Raw genomic sequence first — 20601 nt, 5'->3', positions numbered from 1 at the left:
GTTTCATAATATGGTGGAAAGTGACCTTATTACCAAAAATGTGCTCATCCCAACACATTTATAAACAAACCAACCAATCTACTAATATTGATAATACATCTTAATAATATATCAAAGAATATTTTCTAGTTATTATAAATCTCCTAAAAATTTAGGGGATTTTATGTAAATCCCTGTAAATCATAAGGGTTTTTATTAATATATACGTGTTCACTTATAATATATCAATAAAAATTATTAGAGATATTCATTACAAAAACCTTTGTTTTTGACATGGTATCATGGTCGTCTCTAATTTCCTTTCTATTTAAATGGAAATGATATCCAATATATTAGTATTTTCAGAATAAAAACTTAATGGCTTTTCAACCTAACAAATTCAACTCATGTTCAAGGAACCAATTTCATTTTAATATCACAAATTCTCATATGCTAGTTTCTTTTTATATTGTATACAAACAGGAGGACCATGACCATGCCTAAGCAGTCCAAGGATTATAGAGATAAGTTGTGGTCATCTATATTGGTGTAAAAAAATCCAACTACTTAGTAAAACCTTAATCCCAATATTTCTATTTTCTACTCTAGTTGAGTATTTTGTTTTTGGGGTATTAGTGATGAAGTCATGAAAAAACTTCGCTAAAAAACATTGACTTTCCCTGTCTGATGAGATCTGAACACGAGTTATACTTGTAAAACAAATCACTCGTGGAATAAGAGACACTCTGATGTTTAAGTCAATATTTAAGTTTTTTTACCAAGAAACAAGTGGGTACAATTGAAGAAGATGAAAATGATGTTTTTATGTAGAGAAGAGATCTGTGTTCTTTATCTTGTTGAATGTTCTTTATGCAATTAAGAGATGGTAAGTATAGTGTTCTTGGATGAATAATCCCCCCCTCTCTCTCTCTCTCTCTCAAAAATGAGAGAATATATAGCTTTTAAAAATATTTTAGAAAATTTCTAAGAAAAAATATTATTCTTGAATAGTATGATGTAAATAATATTATTCATGAATAGTAAAATAAGGTGAGACAAGGTAGCCCGGTCAGGCCAAACTAAGCGAAGATAAGGGGAGGACTAAGAGAGAAAGGAGGGGTTGAAGCTTGGTCGAACCGAGTATAGGGGCTCGGGACTCAATCTGAACAAGCTTTGCATAGTAAACATTATTCATATATAGTAAATATTATTCATGAATAGTAAACAACACTTTACTAAGTTAAAGGATGAGAGAGAAATGTAGAAGAGAGAGAGGAAGGGATGGAGATTTGTTTGATCAAGTATGGAGACTTATGACTCGTTCTAAATGAGCTTTGCATAGTAAACGAGACTATATTGAGCTAAAGGATGAGAGAGAAATGTAGGATAACAAGAGAGAGAGAGGGGGGGGATGGGGTAGAGCTCGATTTGACCAAGTTTAGGGACTCAAGACTCATTCTGAACGAGTTTTGCATGGTAAGTTTCGTACCTAATATAACGACGACCTTTAAAAATTTTGATGCGAGCAAAATAGATTTCTAGCATCTTGTTCTTAGATGGGAAAGGTCTTGTTTGAGTTCTCACCTAATATTATGGTTACTAAAAACCTTGATCAACAGAGATTCTATGGTATGAGATAGGTTATGCAAAAGGAAAGATATTGTCACCCTTTAAGTGTCCTACCCAAGGTGAGCTATATTGTTGGTTCTGTCTTAAATTGTTAAGATTTTATCGGTTTATGTTATAATGGTATGTTTATAATATTCCTAACTCTAGCGTTAATGAATATTCAATTACAGATACTTTCAACTCTAGTATTAGTAAGTATTACATAGCAAAAAAAAAGATATATTATTCATGACTTTGACGTTAATAAATAAATAAATAAGAATTAAAATCAAAGAATTATATATAAAATTTGAGCTAGGTCTAGCCTACAAGCTGAGTTGGATGCAGTTGGATCCAGCTCATCCAGCTTGATCATTAGCACAAGCTAGAACCGGATGGCTGCAAGCCTGCTTGAGATGTTCACCAGCTCATCAGCTTGATGACAAGCACAAGCTAGAACCAGATGGCTGCAAGCGTGCGTGAAATGTTCACGCAATCTTGCTACAAGAACGATTTAATTATAATTCACCTCAACAGTACCAAGTGAATTATATTGCAAAGGAAGAGGAGCAGAGACTTAACTCGTAGCTGAAGGAGACGAAGACGAAGTGAGAGTGACCGTTTCTGGCTGATCTGATGACACTTCTATGATGAATGCAAAAGCCTTCTCCTCTGTTATTGCTTGTCTGGGTCTCTTCGTCCTGTTGGGCGCGGAATCCGGTGACCGGTGATGAACTGATAATTGCTCATAGGAGGAGTTAGCACACTGAGACACAATATTTTACGTGGTTCGGCAAAACCGCCTACATCCACGGGAGAGAGTCCATTTATTAGAGATTAGAGAAAGGATACAATAAATACATGGAGGAGGATCATCCACTCAACTCACATCTCTGCTGCCCTTGCAGCTGCAGGGCTGCTGCCCATGGCAGCAGCCCTTTCTCTTTTCTTTCTCTTCCACTCTCTACAATTCTCACGTTCTCTCTTCTCTCACAATTTGGCTCTCTTTGCATGCCTCTTTTATAGGCAATGAATGGCCATCATGGAGGGGCCAACATGTCATCATTAGTGGCACTAATGGAGCTACCACTTGCTTGGTGGTGGGGTATTGCCAATAAATGGCAATATCCTAACAATCACCCCCTTTGCCATTTATCTGGGCAATTGTCCTCTTGCTTCTTCAGCACAAGTTTGCATCTTGCAGCTTTTCCAAGCTTACCATTCCGAGAGCGTCTGTGGCCAAGTTTACAGGTACTCGCCAAACCTTTCAATCACCAGAGTCACCAAAGCACACCCTTGCTTACACCAAAGGATCACTTCAACCAGATGGTCTCACACATAACATCTGAAGAGTGTTAACGCTTGTCTCTGGGAACACAACATTCCCCTTCGAGCGTATCAATCATGCTCGGTCCGGAATGATTCACCAAGCCTCACACCAAGGCTTACAACACCCCCTCAAACGGATATTCCAAGTGCGACAGTTATTATTTAAGTATCTCAATATGATCACAAGCCCACCACTCTTCCAAGAGTCTACTCATCCAGGAGTTGCGCCTGCTCTCTGTTCCACCATAGGAACCACGCCTTACTTCTCCATGAGTCTCTCGCTCTTAGTCGTAAGAGTCCAGGTAGCTCTCCACCTTTAACCATGGGGGCAGCCCAATAAAGGTTGATCCATATCTATCTCCATACTCTGAGTATTACAATGCCATTACCGAGCTCACCACCTTGACAAGAGTCAACTCGTTCCCGGAACCTGCGCATGCCCTCTGCTCCTTCATAGCAGTCGCGTCTTAATGCTCCACAAGTCACACACTTATTGTCCAAGGCAAATGTCTTCTAGCTCATTGATCTTTAGCATGGGGGCAATATCCATGAAAGTCAATCCTGCATTTGTCTTCATACTCATCATAGCCACTTCATTGGCTATCCATCTGTCCACTTATATCTAGCCATCACATTGGCTCTGGGGCGTTCTAAACTGGGCTCATATCATGGCCCACACACCTTCTCTTCGGGTGTCTCCGCTCGTCGTCATGCGGCGGTTTGAAATCTGGGCTCATATCATGGCCCCCACACCTTCCATTAGGTGTCTCCGCTCGTCGTCATGCGGCGGTCTCATCCTCCTTTATCGGGATGACTCCAGTGGCTTCAAGATTCTTTACCACCATGTGGACTTGGGAGAGATTACTGCCACTAACTACATAGAAAGAGAAAGTTGCGGTATACTCCTCGCAATCCTCCACCTCGATTTCTATGTTTGGAGCTTCTACGCCTTTCTGCTTGATAGCTCCACCTACACCACTCTCTTTGGTGTCTACGCCTTTCATCATAGGCGGTCGCCTTTTATCACAGGCGTTTGCACCCCCTCAATTAGGTGCCTCTGCAACAGCTCTCTTTCCATCCTTGCATGCATTGGAAAGGTCTTTGCCTGTTGTCTTCATCAAGAGCATAAAAGACTTCCTGTTGTACAAACTTTAACAGTCTCTGCTCTGAGCTTCATCTGGGAACTCTTCTTCTCCTTGCACCTGTTGTCTCATTACAGTACCTCGTTAGGATCCTTCGGGTACTCCTGCACAATCTCCGTGTGCCCTCGTGCAATATCTGTTCTCCAGATTTCTCCCTATTCCTTGCTTATGTTTCACAGCAGCTCATCCTGTCACAACACCTGTCCAAGTCAAAATAGGGTGCCAATCTTCATCCCCTTGCTGTATTTCTCTTCCATTATCAGGGTCTTCATCAATTCTCCCCTCGAGAAATCACAGTCACCGAATCTAACTTCTTTGGAGAAATCACCACTCCATCAGATCCTTGATCATATGGAACCCAACTGTTCCTTTGTGCCGTCATCTTGCTAGTCTTCAACAGTTTCATAACAAACTGTCACATATACGAAAATAGTACCGTATGGATAATCCTTCCACTAAGCAAGTTCCCAGGAAAGATTGGAGGGGTCACAACGGTCCCGCTTAAAACCCAATCTCCTAGACAGAACTTCTTAGGCCATATCTATCCATCATACTGTCTCTTCGTATATACAACCATTTGCTAGCTTTGTTGCGGCTTTCCTTACAAGTGATATGGAATATACAGGTTTAATACATGATTTCTCAACATCTAGCGAGACTATTAGTGCTTAGATTCGTCAAGATCAGTTTTCACTCTACACCTCAAATCGTCCACATCTTGGGTGTCCTGAGTGTCCCAATTTTGCCTTCCATCAAGACATTAAATCTCCCCATTTAACAGTTCAGCACATGTAATTGGGTAAACATGTGTACCTTCTTCTTCTTCATCTTCATCGACCACCATCATGACCCTCAGATGCCTCCTGATCGGACAATCTCTCTTCAATAATTCACCACTGCCATTTTTGGTCTCGAATCTTAACGATCAGACCGTACCATTGCATCCGGAATGATCAAATTAGCTGGAAACATGTCTTGAATCGTCCAAATCGCACTTCAGACGACTAAGATTTGATCAAAACATTTCTGGCCTGATCAACGGCTCAGATTCACTCTCAGATCCGGTTGGACGTAGACTCTGCTGCACAGAATCCTTTCGCCCGGCTCGAGGCTCGGCTCGGCTCTCCTTTAGCTCGGCTCGGCTCCACCGGCTTGGCTCGGCTCCGCGGCTGATGACATGGCATGTGGGTCCCACTGTGCTGGCGTGTCTGCTTACTGTCGCTGACATGACATGCTGACTGTGTGTTTGATGACGTCATTATTACATCATGCTGATGTCATATTTGGCCATGTTTACTGTGCATGATGACGTCACAATTAAGTCAGGATGACGTCATCCTTATCCGGGTCAGCCACGTGGGTCGGGTCGTCTGGTATTCGGGTCGGGTCAGCCCATCCGGGCGAAGAAGACGCGTGTGACGCGTGGCGCGCGTCTGCGCGCGTGGCCAGTCTCTTCGTAGGCGCGTGACGACGCGTGTGGCCATTTCTGGCGTCCTATTTCGACGCGGTTTTCACCAGTGGCTTCGTCTCGTCCTCCTCTACACAGTGGTATGGTCAAAACACAAGTTTGACAACTTTCATTTTTGAGCAAAAATTAAACACCACTTAAACCATATGCTCTGATACCAATTGTTGGGCGCGGAATCCAGTGACCGATGATGAACTGATAATTGCTCATAGGAGGAGTTAGCACACTGAGACACAATATTTTACGTGGTTCGGCAAAACCGCCTACATCCACGGGAGAGAGTCCATTTATTAGAGATTAGAGAAAGGATACAATAAATACATGGAGGAGGATCATCCACTCAACTCACATCTCTGCTGCCCTTGCAGCTGCAGGGAGCAGCACTTTCTCTTTTCTTTCTCTTCCACTCTCTACAATTCTCACGTTCTCTCTTCTCTCACAATTTGGCTCTCTTTGCATGCCTCTTTTATAGGCAATGAATGACCATCATGGAGGGGCCAACATGCCATCATTAGTGGCACTAATGGAGCTACCACTTGCTTGGTGGTGGTGGCCACTTGCTTGGTGGTGGGGTATTGCCAATAAATGGCAATATCCTAACACGTCCTTCTGAACAATGCTGAGAGCTTCACTTGAGATGCTCTGTCTCCAGTGTAGTCGCTGATGAAGACTGAAATTATCGTGCCTGACCAATGCTTCTTCTTCCTTTTCTCGTTTTTTTCGTTCTTTTTCTCTGCTTTTCTTTTTTCTGTTGGTTTCTTTTTCTGCTTTTATCTTATTTTCCATGTCTCTCTCTTTCTTTCTGGTGCTCTCTGTTTCTGTCTATCTTCTGTGTTTTTCTCCTTCTCTCTGTGGTTTCTCCTTTTCTTCTAGTCTTCCCCCTGTGTTGTTCCTGTTATTTCGTTCGTTTCCCCCCTGTTCTCCCCTCTTCTTTCCTTTTCGTCTTCGCTCTGACCTGTGCGTCCTGTGTTGTTCCTGGTCCTTCTGTTCTTGTTTTTGTTCATCAAATGGTATTCTCTCCTCGTCCCTGTCTTTTTCCCCTTTTCTGTTTCCAATGGTTGTGGTCTTTATAGGGGAAGAGAATGCCCTTGCATGTGGTGATCGTGGAGACGATCACGGTTCAGTCGCGCTTGGTGCCCATTACTGGATTGTTGGTGGCACATCGTGGAGGAGAAATACTGGCTAAAGACGTGACCATGATTTGCTACAGTTTTCTTGCGGTTTTCCTGCTGAATCGGTTTTCTCCGGGATGAAAGACAGAGATGATGAACAGTTATTCAAAACGGCCCCGTTTTCAACGGAAATGGACATTTTCAATTTGGCCCCTGAACGTCTAACATTTAACAATTGGGTCCCTAATCAAGGAAAATCTCCTTTCTTTTAATTTTAGCCCTGGATCAAATTGCAATAGAACCCCTAGATATTGGCACCATTTACAAAACAGTTATTAGTTTCTAATTTAATCAATTCAGTTCTTAATTGACTCTTCAACTTTTAATTCTTCAAAATTATCCTTGTAAAAATCAATTAACTCTCCTATAGTATCACTGCTTATTCAATTTGGTTCTTGAACTTTAATTTCTTGTAATTTTGACCAAAATTAACCCCAAGCTTTGGTATTTCTACAATTAAGCCCTTGATTGCATTAATTAATTAAATCAAAGTTTAATTAAGTCCCAAACTTATCAATTCTTTTAATTTTTTACCAAATCAACTCCTAAATTTATAATTACATCCTTATTACTCTTCAAACTTTTAATATGTGGTGTCTTAATCCAATTCTCAAATTATTATTTTTTTCATTCATTTTTTTGTTATTTATTTATTTATTATTATTATTATTCAAAAATTCAAAAATTAGATTATAACAATAAACATTACCAATGAATAGTAAATGAAATTATACTAACATGTTTGAGAGTGTAGTTGCGGTTGCTTTTCAAAGTGTTTTTCACTCAGAAAAGTATGTCAATAATATATTTTTTATTTTTAAAAAATTATTTTTGAGATCAGCACATCAAAATAATTTAAAAAAAACATAAAAAACATACTAATTCAAAGCAAAAGAAAAAAATTTTAAAATTTTTTTAAAAACACTTTTGAAAACACAGTGCCAAACACACCCTTAGAAATGCAGGAGATAGAGCTCAATCAAGCAACAACCCAATTGAATGTGTTGGACTTGGTTGGGCCATGACCCAACCAAGTCCTGTGGGACTTGATTGGGCCTTGGCCCAATCAAGCTTCTTGTTTTATTTTATTTTTTTACTTCTTGTATTATCACTAGGTTTCTTCTTTCTCGATAAATTTAGGATTATAAGGGTATTTATTCTAGTAACTAGGTACACTGACTACAGTTTCTTGTTTATAATGATATAATGTAAGAGGTTTAAATTATCCTACTTGTATAGTTGAAAGCAAATACAATATTTTAACTCAAACTCGATGAATAACGAATAGAACCTACCTAAGGTTTTTATTAATACACCAGTATACATAACATTTATAATTTAAATATTTAATATTTAATGTGTGTGTGTCTTGAATATGTATATATCTTTTTATTTTTTTATTAATTAATAAATACTTCTCAAGTAATGAATATCTAAATGTTTCATAATATATCAGTGATTTGCCTATTTGGGAGTGTGATTGCGATTGCTTTTCAAAGTGTTTTTCGTGCAGAAATACATCAAGATGATGTTTTTTTTTGCTTTTTTTAAAATTATTTTTTGAGATCAACGCATCAAAACAATCCAAAACATACAAAAAAATTGAATTTTTGTAAAACATGATTTGCACCACGTTCTCAAATGTAAGTAAAAACAAACTAAGAGAGCTAGTTCATAAAGGTTTGGTTGCTATATGGGTCATGGGCTCAATAAATTTTTTTTATTGTAAAACCATTTTGTTATATTTTTATAGAAAGTTATTAGCCTTGGTCTTTTACGCTTTGCCGCGTGTTACATATTTTTATTTTATTTTTGTAAAAGATAATGTTCAAATGCCAGAATAGAGTAAAGAAATGACATAAAAAAATTGGTCATGAAAAATTTATAACAATGGTAATTAAAGTCGAGCCAATCTGAGATATCAAATCAAATCCATGACCTAGATCATGAGATTAAAATAACTCGATAAGAAAATAAAGAGAATTATAAATTATTATTTTTAAAAAAATCATATTAACTTTTCAAACTTGTGACTCTGATCATTAGACTCGAAGTATCTAATTTTGATAAACCATGAAGTCTAATTGTCAATCAATCAAATATTGAAGTGTAAAATTAAAAAAAAAAAGAATTTTAATTATATAAAAAAGATTAAAAAATAGCAATTAAAAAAATAAGAATCAAAATTAAAATAAAAAATAATTTTTATATTTGATTAAATGGTGAAATTTAAAAGAGAAATCATTTTAGTAAAAGGAAAAAAAATAACAAAAGAATGAGGGTTATAATTGACTTAAAAATAAAATCAATATTTTGATTGGAGAGTAAAATTGAAAAGAATAATAATTTTTACAAAAAAAAACCAAGAAAAACAATAAAAATCAAAACAATAAGGACCAAATCAAAAAACATAATATTATTAATTTGAATTGAATGATGAAGTTGAAAACCAAAAAAACTTTTACAAAAAAGCTAAGTCAAAAAATTAGAAATCCAAAGAATAAGGACCAAATCGAAGAATATAATATTTGGTACGTTGGGATTGATTGATGAAATTAAAAACAAATAAAATTTCTACAAAAGGACTAGGACCTAACTTAAAAATCAAAAGAAAATGAACTAAAGTTGAAACAACCATGCAAGAGGACCAAGTTGTAATTTTTAAATGAGAAGAGTGAAAATAAAAAGGTCTACCGGTGACAAACCAGACCACCACCAGAAACACACGTCACACTAGAGGAAAAAGGACACGGTAATACTTTCAACCACAAAATAGAAGGGCATTGTTGGATGCTAGTAGGCATTACACGAGCCGCCCAAAGCATGCTAGCAGCTCTAGATGCACCACACACGCACATTCTTTTTAGTTTTTTATTTAGCCAAATACCAAAATGTTCCTAAGCTAACTTTATAATTACAAAAAAAAAAAAAAAAAACCATTGTGAAAAGACCAAGAAGCCGCTTGACTCTAGGTTTATTTTTTTTTTCTTTTAAAGGTGCTTTCATTGTTTTATTGTGCATTTTAATTTTTAATTATTTTTTTATATTTGGTCAAATATCAAATTACCCCTTAGTTGATATTATAATAACAAAAAAAATTATTGTGAAAAAACTCCCCTGTCAAGTTTAATTTTTTTAGCTTTCAATAATATTTTGATTATTTCATAATGTAATTGAGATGAAAAATAACTCATTTCCCATCTTTGAATTTTATAATAATTAATGACTCATGTAAAAATAATCGTTCAAGTTAACAATGCAAAAAACTGGAATGGAGCACTTGAGGTCTTGACCCAGCGGTTGAAGGGACTTGTTTCCTTTTTCTGCATCCTGGGTTCAAACCTCATCGTGCACGTCTGTCACCTCTACGGTGTCTTACATGCTCACTGGGTTTGCAGGATGTTCGGTGAGCCGTGGGATTAGTCGTGGTGCGCATAATCTAGTCTGGACACCCACGTAAATAAATAAATAAAAAAACTGGAATGAAACAATATAATAGTGTTTGGTTAACATGTGTCAGATTTTTTTTTTTTTGAGAAATGACACGGTTAGAAGAAAAATTTTAGAAAAATAACATATATTTAAAAAAAATATAAAAATAACATAGTTTGAAAAGAATCGCTATTCAAAATCGCGTTTAATGGCAATTGAAAATTACAGTTTTAATAATTGTGATATCTTATAAAAAAATTATTCAGAATCACAATTTTAATATATGGCTTTCTATTATTATGAATGAGGGTGTGGGAGACAAGTACTCCTGCATGTTTTAAAGGGAGCGGTACATATATAGCATCTCATATTTCCATGTGTCATCATTTTTTTCTTTACTCGAGTCTGATTTTTTTTATATATATATATTTAAAAACATTATGCATGTGCATGGATAAAAAAAAAAAACATGTTTTATTACTGTTATTATTTGAAAGTGTATTTAAAACATATAAAAAAATTAAATTGGTTAGAAAACGCAATTTCTCCAACCAATGTATCAAAGTAAAAATCATCATTAGGTAGAGCATGAGTGTCTCCTCTCTCTTCTCACATAAAGTTCACGAGACCCATCAAAGTCATTGATACGAATCCTATTTATGAAACAAATTGTGATGATAATATTCTATTTTCCTCTTTTTTCCCCTTAGAACTTCAATTGAATTTTTAAACACTATTTTTAATTATTGTGAAACAAACAAGAGTTACCATACTTCAATAATATATATATATATATATAAACAATAATATTAATAATAAATATAAAAAAACTATGAATAATATAAATAATCCCTGCTGCATGCTCGAATGGGAATGTTTTAGGCTTGCAATGTGTATAAACACACTTTCACCTCATGTTTATCCAGAAAAAACAGCAAAGTAATTGGATTCGATTTACTACAAACGTAATAATAAAATAAAATAAATTCAAAGACAAATGATGATAGCAAGTCTAAATCACCTAATAATTTGAAAAGATACATGAAAAAAAAGGAAGGGTGCTAAAAACACAAATTATCATAAATAAATAAAGATTTGAAATAATAACAATCAAACTCAAATATAGGATTTAATAAAAAAATAACCTTAAAACAAAGTTAGGCTATATTTATCGTAGTATAGCCTTGGTAAACAATTTCAGGATATAACATATGATAAAAAAAAATATTAAAAAAATAACACATTTTCACTCAACCACACTAATAAGAATCATGATTTTATTAAAAAAACCACTAATAGTGAAAATCACGGTTTTATCGTTAAGCCAAGAAATAAGGGCAAAAGGGGATTCTTCGTTACAAAAGCTCCCTGCAAACCCTTTCACATTAATATTGAAAAGGAACACGTCACTCTCAGTCAGACAATCCATAGTGGATTTCTTAAAGCAAGTGTACAGCTGTTAAAGATAAATTGCTAAATGCTGTCGGTATATTAATTCTGAATGATTAAAAACATAATTTTGATATTTTTCAAACTATATATATATAAACTCCAAACTATCCTAGTTTTATAAAAGATACAAATGCCATCAAGTTATTTGTATCATTTCCATAATATTGACACTTGGTCGACCTAGAACCCAGCCGACCTAAAATTGAAATAGAACTTGGTTAAAAAAAATAAAAGAAGAAAAAACCCGGTGTAACCCGACAAGACTCGATCAAAAAACCGGTTATAACCCATTGACTTTTTTGTCTTACTAAGACAATGTCGTTTTGATTAAAAAAAGAATTGTCCAGTGATCCAGTCAAAACTTGAAATCTAGATGTTGAACCAGGCCAATCATCGAATCGGGTTCAAAACTATGATCATTTCTTTTATCTCCTGAGGTGATAAATGCAATGAACAGTCAAAGTTTTTTTATACCGTTTTTATTTTTTTGTTAAAATTTAATATGATCTGTATGTTTTGGATCGTTTTGATGTGCTGATATCAAAAATAATTTTTAAAAAATAAAAAAATAATTTAATATGATCTGTATGTTTTGGATCGGCAAGAAAAATTATTTGAAAAGCAACCATTATTATACTGCCAAACAAAAAGCAAATTAGTTTTTTTCAATGTTTTAGAAGAGTGTGATTAGAAATGTAGTTGTAATTATTTTTTTAAGTGTTTTTTTATTTAAAAATGTATTAAAATAATATTATTTTATTTTTAAAAAATTATTTTTAATATTAATGTATTAAAATAATATAAAATATAAAATAATATTAATTTAAAATTTAAAAATTTAAAAATTTTAAAAAACACGAATTAGACCGATTTCTCAAACATTTTTTTAAAAAGAACAGAGTTTGGAAAATCTAAACGAGAGGCGTCGGCAGTGGTAAATAATAACTATGCTGGTTTTCTTGATATTGATTTGATTTTGAATAGTGTTAGACGTGGCAAGACGACATATAGCTTTGATTATAATAAACAATAGATTCGTAGATGTCATCAAGAAGATATTTGCATCATTTCTCTCTGTCTCTTGAGGTGACACGTGCATTGAAACGATCTACGAAAAGACTCTTATGTCCAGCATATGGATTTATGCATCCTAATCGGATAGGATTGGCAGAGCACGTCTGAGGTACTGACTTCTGGGGTTGTTCATGACAGCGACAGAATATATATATATATATATATATATATATATATATATATATATATATATTTTTTTTTTTTAATTTTTAATTTTTTAAATTTATTTTTAATACTATCAAAATAATTTTAAAATTTTAAAAAATAATTTAAAATAAAAAAATCGATTTATTTAAAAGGAATTCTAAACACCATTTTTAGCAGGTTTGTGAGAAAAAAAATAAATTGTGGTACATACAATAGTTAAAGATACAAGTTAATTAATTTGAATCAATTTTAACAGTTGTAACTTGTTTAATTAATTTGAATCATGTTTTTTTTTTTTAAAATATTTTTTTAAAAAAATATTTTTTAATTTTCTTTTTTTTCTAAAAATAAGTTTTTTAGTATTTTTAGATTTTTTTGGATATATAATAAAGTTAAAAAATAAAATTTAAAAAATAAAAAAAATATATTTTAAAATAAAAAATAATATTTTAAAAATCATCTGCATGCCAGCCGACGCGAAAAGAAATACCAAACCGCTGTAGTGATTGGTTGCCATCATGATGTCAATGAATAGTGATGACAGCAGCCGACATGCCAGCCGACGTAAAAAGAAATACCAAACCGCTGCAGTGATTGGTTGCCCACAATACCCTTTTGTTTTGTCATCTTTTGTTTTTTTGTTTTCTAATTTATACCATGAAAAAAATAAATCAGATAAAGCAAGATGTGGAGCCCAAAAGGGCATAAGCCACAAGATTAGGGTTTCTTTATTTGTCCACTCTTTGAGTATATTAGTCATAATTGAAAAATAAAAATAAAAATAAAACATGACACTGACACACACTTGTTCTTTTGTATAATGAAATTATTGTTGGAAGGATAATTTTGCTTTTCTTCTATTTTTTCTCGAAAAACCCTAAATTATGTTCTTTCTCTCTCACACGCTTCGAAAGAATTCCAAATTAAGTTTCTTTCTCTTGCAACTAGCAAGCTTAAAAAAACTCTTACTTCTTGAGTAAAGATAAATAAAATTAAATGGTTTATAAATAATTATTTCATACTTAGTTTGTGAAAATTCTCAGGAACAAAATTTATTGATATTATTTTAAAAAATATTTTTAGTTGGGCAAGTACATTTTTACAACTTAATTCCTAAATGAGTTTTGGAAACATAATTTAAACTTAAATTATGATCATTTTCTAGTTATGAGCTCATACCCAACATTTTTATTGGCTCGGACATGGTGCTTGAACCTAAATGCTGAGTTTCTCGTAGGCTCAATATGGTGCTTGAGCCCCAGCATAGTGTTGTAGTTTGAGCCTAGACATTGGGTGTGCTTAACGCCTTGTGAGCTCGAGTGTGTAGCCTTTGCCCAACATCTCTTAAGCTTCGGCTCAGGTGCCATTCCTGGGCCTAGACGCGGATAATTTTTTTGTTTTTTGTTTTTATTTTTATTTTTTTTTGTAATTTTTTCTTAATATTTTTTTTGTTGAAGATCTATTATACAAAACTAAAAATAAAAAGGTGTTTAACTGTAAACAATTACAACATTGTCCTATTTTTTCATTATGTTAAAAATTATGTCGAGATTTTACATTTTTTTATTAATACTTATAATCTTTACTTTATTTTATTACATGTAACTAACTTTTTAATTCATAATTATATTTTTTATTTGATATGTTAATAAAACCTAAACATTCATTCATTTGTGTTAAAAAAAAAAATTATTCAACCCCCAGCAAGGCGAGTCGAATAGAAGTGTTAACATTTCTTTTTATTTATTTACATATATAAATTTTTACATATTTAATTAAATACATGTATAAATTTTTTAATTTATAATTATAGTTTTATTAAGAAAAAATAACGTTTAAATAGCTTGTATATTTATTCTTTTTGTAAAGAAATTAATTATCTAACTCAAGAAAAAGCATGAGTCAAATAGCTAGATATATTTATTTGTTGTTTTTGTTGTTTACATTCCATATTTTATTTATTATAAACAACTGTCGGTGTAATAAAAAAAATAAATTTCATCTTTGAGATTTGGATAGTAATCAAGCCGACAATCACGATGTTAAGTAAATGCCTTATCTAAACCAAATCTAGGTTAGCATGCACACGTACACATGGATATTTTCAATTAATAATTAATTCTATCTCCATCCATATTACATCTTAGCATGAATTTAAATGTTTTTTTAAGCAGTTCATTATATGTTTTGTTTTCTAGTTACTTTGTAGATGAGATAAAATAATTTTTTAATATAAAATATCATTTATTTACATTCATCCAAAATTAACGTTTTATTTCAACCGAACACCAGACCATCAGTTGGAGGACAACTGGCATCAGAGCACCTGTTGTGTAGTTAAAGACCCTAGAAATATCTGGATATCCACTTGCCATAAAAAAGGCAACGTTTTCTGGCCACAAACAGACAATCAAATGATTTGTCTTTTGCCAGTTCTTACATGAAGAAATTGATAGCCAAGAGATATAAGAAGAGGAGAAGGGCAAAGAGAGAGAGCAACGGAGGGAAAAGAAAGGTTACTTGGCGATGAGGAGGGATCAAGAAATGGCAAGTGGATTGATTACTTCTGATTTTCAAGACTTTGCTAATGCTGCTAAGAAGCTAGCTAATCATGCTATCAAGCTTGGCGGATTAGGATTTGGTACCACTTTTCTTGAATGGATCGCTTCTTTTGCTGCAATGTAAGCGTGCTTTGAAGTTTGATCCTTCTCTCTCTTCTTTATTTAACATTGCTGTTGTTGCATCGATCTTACTGATTTAGTGGCAAATTAAGACTTTTGTTGTTTCAAATTTAAAGGTGAACATGTTAGCCTGAATTTGATTGCTTAGGCTCAAGAATTATTGTTGATATCTGTGTGAATCAGCCTATCTTAAGCCTTACAATGAAGTAGGTGCTGCTTCTTAACTCATTATGTATAGGTGGGTATGGTGTCAATTTGCTTGTGTCTAAAAACAATTGTTGATAATTGGAAACTGCAAAGATCAAGTTATTGTGCGATAACTACCTGGGTTTCTAGCAGTTGCTCTGTCAAAATCTTTGAAGAACATGATCAGTTCAGCAATGAGTGCTATGTAGATGATTAGTTTTTCTTCAATCTTGCTGCTAGTTAACCATCTTATACTTCGTTTTTCTAGCCCACTTCGTCTCTTTTACTTTGCTACTGGATTAATATAACTTGAATTGTGCTCGCTGCAGTTATCTATTGATCTTGGATCGAACGAACTGGAAAACGAACATGCTTACTGGACTCTTAATCCCCTACATTTTCTTTACTCTTCCTTCAATATTGTTCAACGTGCTCAGGTCAGTTTACACTCTTTGACCAGCATTTTATGGCTTCCCCACCCCATTTTTGTCATTATTGATTTGTTTCTTTGTGCAGGGGAGAGGTTGGAAAATGGATTGCTTTCGTTGCTCTTATATTGCGTCTTTTCTTCCCAAAACATTTCCCAGGTATGAAGCTGCTTTCTTCATTAATTTTCCTGGCCATTACGATTTGCCGTTGCCATTTTACATGCGTTTAGACAAAAGGATCATCAACTTTCTCGGCAATCTATGCAAGACAACTAATTATGTCTCTTATTGCAGATTGGCTTGAATTGCCTAGTGCTTTGATTCTTCTAATAGCGGTGGCTCCCAGTTTGTTTGCGAACACGATAAGGAATGATTGGATTGGTTTGGTCATATGTTTAGCCATTGGATGTTATTTGCTCCAAGAACACATCCGGGCATGTGGCGGGTTTAGAAACTCCTTCACAAAAGCAAATGGCATATCCAACATTGTTGGCATAATACTTCTGTTTGTTTATCCTGCCTGGGCAATTGTGCTTGATATCCTTTGAGCACAGAGTACCTCAGCAGATGCTCATTGTATCCATGCCAGCAGCTTTCTTGATTTATGGTTGTTTTGTTGTATTATCAGTTTGTTGAGACGTTAAAATTCGCTGTGTTTGATGTATTATCTGTTTGATGGACAAACACTCTGTTTAATGGACAAACTTTGAAGGATTCTTGTGTTGTTCTAACCTGTAACAAAACAAATTATATGTTGTGTCCCCCACATTCGGAGTTGTTGTTAATGTAATATGGGCCATGTTATGGTGATCATGTTATTCTAAATAGCCTCCGGAGATGGTTTTATGAGAACGAAAACATGTTCACCCCCAGCTTCCCAACCTTCATTAGAGGATTGGGGTACCGAGACCTTTCCTATGAGTGGAGATCACAGTTTTGAACAGAGGTTCAATGGATAACAACAAAATCAAAGGTTACTGATGTTGTGAGTGTTTTCATTTCCAGAGGGGATCAGGAAGCTACAGAGGTAGAATCTGCAATGCAGTCTTCAAGTTCAGACACCTGCGTGATGAGCAGTTCAATCTTTTTTAGATCAGTTTGTGTTTTCTGATTCTTAACTATTCTTACATCCATTAAGAGTCACCGATGGACTAATGAATGCTTTACCAAGATTCTGTGGTAAAGATATTCACCACATTGTCCCACGAAAAATTAAACGACCCTAAGAGAATGAAACTGAAAAAAATGTGTTGTTTTGAGAAAAAATTAAAAGAGAAATAATTAACAGGAAAAGATTGGAGGCTTAGACCAATAAGGAGTATCAGATAATTAAACAAATGGCTTAAGTATAATAAGAGGATACAAACACAAAAAATAAGAGAAATCTGAAATTGAGGGGAGACAAGTAGAAGGGAGGAGGAGAAAAAAAATTGAGAAACTAAGTTATTGGTTTGCTTCATGTGGTTAACCAGTTGATCTGTTGAGGCTACCTCGAGCTCTTCTTTTAAATCTGCCTTTTCCTTCTTTTTATTTGCTTTATCCACGTCATCTTTTAGAAATATTCAGACCTATCTCACTTTGAAAAGAATTCATGTGCACCCATATCCTCTTGAATTTCATTAACTCTTTTCTCCCGAACTTGTAATTTTTCCATAAGATCTTGAATTGAAAGAACATCTATATTTTGCGAATTCTCTATTGTGACCACCATATAATAGATTTTTTTCTTGTAAAGTATTATGAAATATCTTCGATTCAAGTATATATAACTTTTCAAAATCACTATATAGTTTTTGTAAATGTATTTTTCTCACATTGTCAACTCTTTGATTTGATTCTTGCAAAACTAATCATGATTGCTTGGCAGTGGTTGCATTAACAGCTACTATGTTTCTCACATTGTTAGATGATTGTTAATGCTTGTTGATCATTTCTTCATGTCTTTTGCACGACTTTTTTTTGGGTTGAAATCAATTTTGCTTCATTTATTGGCTCCTCGAAGCCTTTTTCAATTGTCTCCTATACATCTTGAAAACTTAGCCAGACTTTTACTCGAATATATTAAGTTTCATAGTTGTTCTTTGTCAACCTAAGACATTGAAGTGAGAGATTTGGATTACTATGTCAAATGATCAAACCTAAGCTTTGATGTCATTTGTTTGAAGAAGGATAAGTGTGGTAGAAGATAAAAAATAGTAATGCCAAGTTAAAAACTTAAGAACAAAAAAAAGATTGAGAGGTAGATATATTTTTATTAAGTGTTTTTCTCAATACTCTCTTAGCTATTCTTTTGTTTTTGTGCTTCAAGAAAATCTTAATCTGAACTAGAACTATATGCTATTGATTAAACTGGTCGATCTTTCTGAATCAATCGATCAATTCAACTTATTCTAACTAGTCAACTATCAATCGAGAAATTAATTTCTCTATTTTCAGAGTCGAATTCTAGTTTATTTGCAACACCTTTAATATATCATTAGTAGAATATCCAGTTATAATAAGGATACCAGTATATATACGATTGTAAACTCTAGGAACCCCACAAAATATGCTTTGCTTCAATTCTTGAACGTCCTCCATCAAGTTTCTTACATCCTATAAAAGACAGAATGCAAGGAAAAACCTCAGTACATACAATTCAAAGGTGACTAGGTTAAAGAGCAAATGGAAACATAAATAAAAACAGAAGGTAAGTAATCATTGCAAAATTTCATTATTGATCTTACCCCTCGCCAAAATCCTATGGAAGCACCTTTGTAGATGCAACAGTTCTCAATTATTTGACCACATACATGGGCCAGGGGTAGGAAAGAGAAGTATGAATCTTCTTCTGCTGCCTATAAACACAGAAAACTCAAACTTAGATCATTTCTAAACTATAAACACACAAAATCAAGGCATTTTGCCCGAAGATGGAAACTAGTCTGTTTCCTAGGAGAGAATTGGAGAAATATCAAATTCCTAACTTGAGGGGGGAAGTCAGAAATGATTTGAAAACATAATTTGTGTTTAGTTGTTCACCACTCTGTCTGTAAGAAAAAAAGTCATCTGGTCCACGGACAATACTTCTGCCATGAGAGCCCCGTTGGCTACGATAACACCTTTTGGCTCTCCTGTTGTTCCACTACTGTACATTATTGTGCAGACATCAGTCTTCTTTTTTGGAGGTAATTCACAATCCAAACTCCCCTGTGAAAATTTGGGCAGTGGTGCAAAACTCTTAAGAACGCAACTTGAATGACTACCAAAACATGAAGGATTAATTTAACGTAAAGAGTAAAATGATCAATTATGAAAGAGGAGAAGCCCATGTAAACATCATAACAACTGAGGAAATTCTTTCCATGAAAAGCAAGATACTCCCAGTTCTTCAGCTTCCTTCTTTTACATGTCAGAAATGTTTCCAAAGTTGACAATAGCTGACAATCGTCACTCTGGAGTATCCTCTCAAAACTTTTCAAAAAGAGGAGCTTTTAGGAGTCTATGGACCTACTTTTTAAATGTGAAGAGCACCATGGAAGGCAAGATAAAATCTGCAAAAAGAGCAGCCATTGTGTGAATCAAATTAACAACACATTATATGTAATTTACTAAAATTCTGAAGACGATCAATATTCCGCTGTGAGATATAAGAACATTAATTCTCAGTTCGGATAGAATGAGAACTTACTGAAGAGAGCTTGCTCTCTTGGACACAGGCTAAAGAAACTTCAGCATGGTTGATCAACTTCATAGCATCAGGCCCTTTATTTGGCAAAAAACGTTTATAAGTGAGATTTCAACAGGTCATTCTAGAATTGAATAGAGGCTCAGAGCCAAGAACTCAAATTCAAAATGTTTGCCTATTTATATTCTTGGAATTTAGAAGGATGGAGTCTTTTAAGACAATTTCAGTTTCATATTATTAATAATATGAAACATAACACTAATCAACAAACGGCCTATTAGCTCAGTTGGTTAGAGCGTCGTGCTAATAACGCGAAGGTCGCAGGTTCGAAACCTGCATGGGCCAATTTATATTTTATAATCACTTTCGTCCCTCTACTTTTCAAATTTATTCAAACTAAGCCCTTTACCTGAAGTCAAAGGCGATTCGTAAGGGGATAGTTTAACAAATCATGCATGATTTTTTAGCCTTTTACGATTTCGAGCGTTGTCTCTGTCACCATAGAATTGAAATTATAACATCACAGTTCTAAACACCCAACGACGCAAATGTGAATTATAAAGCTAATTCGTTGCCTAAAAATGATCACTTCGAGCTCGCAAGGTGTGCGCCTGAGAAACGCCAGCAAAACATTCGATCTGAGCCTGAGAATGCAATGCATGAAAAACATTTCAACCTGTACTTTTAACGAGACAGCACCTCTCTTTGCAGAAGGGATCAATTTTATACCCCAAGAACTACTGCCAAGGAGACTCTAATCCAGCAGGCAAATCCATGACGCCATCTTTGGCATAAATGGTTTTATAAACAGGCTCTGCTGATGGTTTTCCATCACT

General features: G+C 34.3%; 1 protein-coding gene and 1 non-coding gene across 2 annotated transcripts; both read left to right on the top strand.

Annotated features, from left to right (window-relative positions):
- Positions 1 to 15225: 15225 nt before the first annotated feature.
- Positions 15226 to 16812, top strand: LOC118058630 (cold-regulated 413 plasma membrane protein 1). Its single transcript, XM_035071349.2, has 4 exons — positions 15226 to 15484; positions 16000 to 16107; positions 16187 to 16257; positions 16393 to 16812. Exons 1-4 carry the CDS (start codon positions 15330 to 15332, stop codon positions 16644 to 16646), a joined length of 588 nt encoding a protein of 195 aa, XP_034927240.1. The 5' UTR covers positions 15226 to 15329; the 3' UTR covers positions 16647 to 16812.
- A 3224-nt stretch (positions 16813 to 20036) lies between these two features.
- TRNAI-AAU (transfer RNA isoleucine (anticodon AAU)) lies at positions 20037 to 20110 on the top strand. Its single transcript has one exon. It is a non-coding gene; the product is annotated as a tRNA-Ile (tRNA).
- The last annotated feature ends 491 nt before the right edge of the window (positions 20111 to 20601 follow it).

Source organism: Populus alba, chromosome 4 (assembly GCF_005239225.2).
Source record: "Populus alba chromosome 4, ASM523922v2, whole genome shotgun sequence".
In the NCBI taxonomy this organism is placed as follows: Eukaryota; Viridiplantae; Streptophyta; class Magnoliopsida; order Malpighiales; family Salicaceae; genus Populus; species Populus alba.
Note: the sequence above shows the minus strand (reverse complement) of the source record. Positions and strands in the feature narration are given on the sequence as shown.